At 38.9% G+C, this 6,777-nt stretch overlaps 1 protein-coding gene across 1 annotated transcript; it reads left to right on the forward strand.

The window, feature by feature from the left end:
- The first annotated feature begins 2,058 nt into the window (after window positions 1–2,058).
- Window positions 2,059–3,599, forward strand: LOC104452328 (bidirectional sugar transporter SWEET1). Its single transcript, XM_010066807.3, has 6 exons — window positions 2,059–2,092; window positions 2,208–2,244; window positions 2,322–2,417; window positions 2,763–3,042; window positions 3,156–3,275; window positions 3,435–3,599. The coding sequence occupies exons 1-6, from the start codon at window positions 2,059–2,061 to the stop codon at window positions 3,597–3,599; spliced, it is 732 nt and encodes a 243-aa protein (XP_010065109.1).
- The last annotated feature ends 3,178 nt before the right edge of the window (window positions 3,600–6,777 follow it).

Below are 6,777 nucleotides of genomic sequence, written 5' to 3' on the forward strand. Positions count from 1 at the left end.
GGAAAATCATCCCATGCTTCTGATGGATTTCACCTAACAGAGATTAAATCAATTGAAAGTTATTCCATGTGATGGGATATTTGTTGGGAGCGGGAACTAATTGATGATCGAAGATTTTCTAAATTCTTTAACTTCATAAAAAGGTTCACAAAAATTTTGGGACCTATTCCAGTAACCTCACTCAATAAAAAGATTCTAAGTGCCACAATTGATATCCCTATGTAGTCATAGCATTTCTTTCCAATTTAAAACTTTCTTGATTTGATTGAAGAAGAACTAGAATGCAATCCTTTTATCATGGGTAGATAGGAATCTTCTAACCATATGCAAAGAGAGGCACAAACCACACCCTTACCATAGATCCGGTGACAATCAAGGCAAGGGTCACAACTCTATCCATTGTGAGGAGTGAATGGCTAGAGCATGACGTTGAGTATGGGGTGCCCATGGAGTCACAATAAAGCAATCATAATATCCCGTAAAATAAAGCACACGACTTTAATAATATACATATCTTCAACTTTATACAACCATCGGTATTACTACCTTAATACAACTTCTAAGCAAAACCCAAATTACATAAATCCTAGGAAGGTTCGGCATCACCTATCTCCAACACCATTCCTACTCTAAAGAAACTAGTATGTACAAAAGTCAAGCCATGCTATGGATCAGTGACCTCACCTATTGACATGTCACGGTCACCATTAAAACTCCTCTACGGTTCAATCAACTCACTGTCAATATTCAAGTACAAGGGACAAATTGATGAGGAATTTGGCAAGTACCAAAGGACCTTGCCGGATTTGGAGAGGTGGAGCGTCACTCAATGTAAGCAAGGCTCGGCTCACCAAAATTTGGTGAGTTCGAGTGTCATTGACCTTGAGCGAACTTGTCCCTCACTTGTGGCTTGTCGACAGCCATCTTCGTGGTTGATAATTAGCTGAGGAAGAAGAAAAAGAAAAAGAAAAAAAATCTATATATTTTGATAATTTTCCTTAAGAAAACCAAAATTAGATTTTCTACACCAAATGGCAAAAAAATATTTTTCAATTTATTTTTAAGTTTTAATTAAATATCATAAAATATTGTCATTTTTGTAAAAAATGACTTTCTGGAAAACATTTTCTAGAAATGTCAATTTTTTTGCGAAACAATCGAGCCTTAGTTTAATACCTAAAGGATCCAAATCTGAGTGGCAAAAAGATGAATGTATGAAACTAATCATTTTCTGAAGTAGTAAACCCACTCCACTATTGTGAACTAAGAAGATGACCAACATATATGCAAAGCGTTCCACTTAGAAAGTGTGATAATTGTCACCCATCTAACAAAGCGTATCTACTTTTCCACGGTAGACTATTAGAACAATTAAATGTTAACCCACACATTCACCTAATATTTTAAGTTTTTAAAATAGTTGGCAATAATCCTATAAAATCTCATATGATATTAGAACTAGAGTCTTAAGTTTAAATATTTCCAAGCCCTATTTACCTCCCCAATTATAATGTCTACACTTAGTGTTGGGCAAAAATACCAGATTTAGTGTGAAGGGGAGTGTTAGAATAATTAAATATTAAATCACACATTTATCTAACAGTTTAAGCTTTTAGAACAGTGATCTCACACTTGCTTAAAACTTTATGAATTCTTGCTTCACCATCTCCACATAGAAACTTACCAAAATTTCCATTGGAAAAGTTAAGAGGATGCTCCACTAGGGTTTGTCTGCTCTTATTGCAATTGGTTTCTCCGAAAAATATTGCTAGAATTTTTTAAGGCCAGATCATCAAGTGATGCAGCAAAATTCAGTTGAGTGAATGGATATGAACCGCTTATTTAAAAATCCAGCCACGAATTTGATATCCCTTCATGATCCTTTTTTAAAAGGGGCTTTGGTTCACCCAGCATTATTCTTCCCGATATAAACGCGTAGCCCAATTTGTTCTTGTCATGCTCATTAACCTTACCAAGTTTTTTAAGACTTGAAAGCTGTCGGTCCTTGTCCGCTTACCTTATTTCACTTGGTTCCGATCAAAGCCATATAAAGGAAACATGAGAATCCTGCGTTTCTTGATCGGTGTTCTTGGTACCTTTTTATGTCTCAATCTCAGTTGTACATTTCTTCTTTCTTTTCGATTATCCTTCCGTCCTCACATGTTCTTAGCTTTAACCCTTCGCAATTTGCCTCGTTCCATATGTAGGAAATGCGGCGGGTCTGTTCCTCTTTTTGGCACCTGTGTAAGTCTTATGGCGTATCGCTTGCTTTCTTATCATTGTCTATGGCCAGAAACTTGAAGGAAACATAATTCCTGCAGGATTACCTTCAAGAGGATCCTAAGAAGCCGGTCAACTGAGCAGTTTTCGGGCATCCCCTACGTGATGGCCCTTCTTAATTGCTTGGTCTTCACTTGGTATTCTCTTCTAATGATGTAAATTCTACAAGTGCTGCTAAACAAATGACACGAATGCAACTAAAGTATGATAACCGTTTGTGAGCTAGCTAGTCCACTAGCACCAATCAACAATAATCAGTTTTCTATCATATCACATATACCAATCTTCTGTCATCCCTTTTATCCAAAATTTGTTAAGTTATGTTGTTCGTCGTGATTTCAAACTTTTAACACTTAGTTGATTTTCTAGTCAATCTGAATCCAGATGTTTTCTTCATTATTCTCCATTCCCTTGCTTCTTCCAATCAACCTTACACAAATGGTCTATGTTTGTTACTTATGCATAACCGACTGGCTTAACAGGTATGGCCTCCCTTTTGTGTCACGAAACAATCTTCTTGTATCAACCGTTAGCGGCATTGGCGGTGTGATTGAATTCACATACATAGTGATCTTCCTCATATATGCACCGAAAAAGGAGAGGACGAAAATCATTGGACTCTTTGCTCTTATTATGACTGTGTTCCTGGTCATCGCCTGCGTCTCCCTCCTTGCATTGCATGGAAACACCAGAAAATTGTTCTGCGGCATTGCTGCGGCCCTTTTCTCCACTATCATGTATGCTTCGCCTCTCTCAGTCATGGTAAGATCACTACTCCATCATGATGAACCCGAGAGCAAGAACTCATATTCGAATTAAGATAGCATGTGATCATTCACAATTGGGTTTCCAACGTTTTCCACGGATACATGCAGAGGATGGTGATCAAAACAAAAAGTGTGGAGTACATGCCATTTTTCTTGTCGCTGTTTGCACTCCTATCTGGTGTGTCGTGGCTCACCTTCGGCCTTCTTAGTGGCGACCCATTCATCATCGTACGCTACAACCCTTATATTGTTGCTTATTATCTATGGATATTACTTTGGCATCACAAGTTCTTTACATCGTAATTGAAGTTAGAATCGTGTCAATAAGTGTAACATCATTCCTTAGTTTACTTGAAGTTGAAGAAATTGATGTTAATGTTGCCGTAGGTGCCTAACGGATTCGGAACTGGACTTGGGATTGCCCAGCTGATCTTATATGCAATCTACTGCAAGAACAAGAGTCACACCGAGAATACCATTAAGGATGACTTCACCGAGATGGATCTTGGAATGATTGATCAAGCGAAGAAGCCAGATTCGAGCCATCTTTGATTTCTTTCGAGAAAAGATTACCCGTTCTCTTGAATTTACTGTCATTATTGCAGTTCACTTAGATCTCTTGAAAGATATAAAACATAGTTCCTATGTATAAGTGATGTGACACTTTTTACGTGATAGCTGATATTAACTCCTACTTAATGAAATTATGGTTTTTCCTAATTTCTTTTATTTTTCCCTTCAATATTTCGATCGGCTCACTTGAAGCCGACGGTAGAAGTGTTTGTGCAGAAGGGATGATGCAACCGAGTTCATTCAAGCGGCATGAAGAGTCTGTGCTAGCTAGGATACATATAGTCCTTATTTCATCAACTGTAAAACAATTTAACTATTCAACTAAACAAAGATTTTACATTGATTTAATAAGTGAATTAATCTGTTTTATAGAGTGGTGAGTATTTAGATAGTTTATATTCAGAACTTAAATATGAAAGTTCACGTGGTGGAGATGTTGAATAACTACTAATACATGCTTTCTCATGACGAGGAAGGTCTTAATATATCATAAATGAGGTCAATCGTCAGTCGAAACTGGGATTAGTGGTCTAAGCATTGAGAACGATAGTACTTAGGAGTTATATGTTCAATCATTAGATTAAGCCTCAATCATTGAATTAAGCCCGCTGCATCATAGTCTTTCATTTCCTAGATCCTATGCATTGGCCATTCACTGCCAGATTACATGCAGCCAAACGTAATGGAGGCACCTGATTTGCTAAGGTTATCTTCTATTTTAAATTTTTAATCACTCAAACAACACACATTATTTAGTCAACCGACATTGCTTTTCGTGTCTGTGTTTATGGCTGGAGTCACCACTAGGGAAAAGAATTTTGGTGGAGGTGGTGATGAGAATCAAATTGTGCAACCCAAATTAGTCTTATCTAACGTTAAAGTAAGTGGCTCCATTATTTAAAGAAAAAAAATATCGCGTGTGGAATCTATATTCTCTATGTCATCGTCGTGCAAACGTTTCTTCGATTTGGATCCATCGCATATGAATAGGAAAAACTCTGGTGAACATCCATTTAATCATAAAATAAAATTAGGAACTCGAGATGCTTTCCACTCGATTGATGGGAGAATATCTACTGTGTAACCGAAAGGGACCACGATCCTTTCGATTTGACCAATAAATTAGGATCCTGCAAACTCTTAATCACCATTCGAAACTTGGGATTACATGTCATCATTTCAAAAAGTTTGAATTAATTCAAATACTTAAGACCATTTAAACTAGGGCAGGAAAAAGGTGTGCCACTAACATTATTTGCTTCAACACTAACCCCACTCCACATTAACAATCATATGGAACGTTTCAAGTGAGATCAATGTCACCTTCAAATCTACTTTTAGCAATTATGGCTAACTTTTCAATTACTGATACATTTACTTCGGACATGAGTTCTTGCTTCCCCACTTACATTAAGCTCCAATTCAAGTTTATCGGCCTAACCTAAACCTGAAACCCTAAAAACCATGTTATCTTAAGATAATCGTCCATTGGGCTTTGGCTTCCCCAAAGTCCTATGCTAATAAATACTTTAATTATAATATTGAAACAAGGCATCATGTCATGTATTTACGCGAGAGAGAGAGAGAGAGAGAGAGAGAGAGAGCGCGGAGGGGGGTGGAATGGTGTCTAAGAGTCATTTTTCTTTTTCATTTTATTATTCTAGGATTTTTTTTTTTTTTTTTTTTTGTGCTGGGCACCCATTCTGCCCACGATAATCACGCTTGAGGAGTGCAAGTATAAAAGGAATCCTATCCCCTGCAAAAGGACAAGATGAAAGGATCCTCTCATACATGGTGGATCTGCAGTCACTCGTCTGCGGAGAAAATTTTTCAAAGAGTGTTAACCTCGTTATATGCCGGACAATTCAATTCTAAATCTTTCAATTATATTAATTTGATTTTAAGTCTTTTGATAACTTGTCAACTTAATCATAAACCTTTCAAATGTGCTAATTTAGTTTCAATATATAAACTAAGATAAAGGTACCAAAAAAGTCTTTAAAATGTCAATGCTAACGCCGTTCGTGCCATGTAGGATGGTTATCACCCAGGTCAGTGAATTTTCAACCAAAATTAACTGGATAAACTAAATTGGCACAAATGCAAAAAGTTTATAACTAAATTGATCAAATTGAAATGTTTATAACTAAATTAGTTTCTTACAAAAATTGGTCAGATAGACTCAATTGGCACAGATATAAAATGTTTATAACTAAATTGATTCGATTAAAAAGTTTAAAACTATGTACCTCGGCAACCGAATAAATTGTTCATTAATACAATAGATTCGTCGGACCTCAGCAACTGGCCAAAGGCGACGGTCTGTGAGGTCAAGGTTGACATCGTCGGCCACCTCGCTGGATCTGGTGAGGGTGGAGCCTCGCCCATGGTCGGCGAGGCTCAACCTCGCTAGATCGGACGAGGGCGAGCCTCACCCGCCTGGTGCGAGGCCACCCTTAAGGCTTGGGCGGCGAGGGTGAACCCCGCCAGCTCGACTCGAGGCTAACTCGAGGCTGCCTCCTCTCGCCGAGCTAGCGGGGCTCACCCTCACCACTCAGGGCCTCGAGGGCAGCCTCGCTAGGCGGATGAGGCTCGCCCTCGCCAAATCTGGTGAGGTCGAGCCTTGTCGGCCATGGGTGAGGCTCGACCCTCGCCAAATCTGGCAAGGGCGAACCTCACCGCCCAATGTGAGGCCGCCCTCGCGGCCACTAGCGAGGTGGCCGGCGAGGTTGACCTCGATCTCGCCGACCGTCGCCTCTGGCCGGTCGCCGAGGTCCAGCGACCGGTTGGAGGAAGAAGAGGGGAAGAAAAAGAAAAGAAAATTCAGAAATATTATTAAAAGTTGTTCACATCAGCCAGCCGGCATCTAGTCAGCAAAATCCGGCCAAAATTGACCGGAAATGACTGAATTAGCACAACATAAAAATGTTTAGGACTAAATCAACACCAGAGAAAGGTTTAGGACTAAATCGGCACAAAAACAAAAGGTTTAGGATTTTTTTGGCACTTTTCCCATTGGGAAAGTGGTAGGTTTAAATGTAATGTTGAATTGTGAATCCATGGTCCTCAATCGGTGCGGAGAACTCCCAAACCCTTACCTCCGCGATGTTGGAATTTTCATTTTGGTTCACTTATCCGTATGTAAATATAACAAGGC

Source organism: Eucalyptus grandis, chromosome 6 (genome assembly GCF_016545825.1).
Source record: "Eucalyptus grandis isolate ANBG69807.140 chromosome 6, ASM1654582v1, whole genome shotgun sequence".
Lineage (NCBI taxonomy): Eukaryota > Viridiplantae > Streptophyta > Magnoliopsida > Myrtales > Myrtaceae > Eucalyptus > Eucalyptus grandis.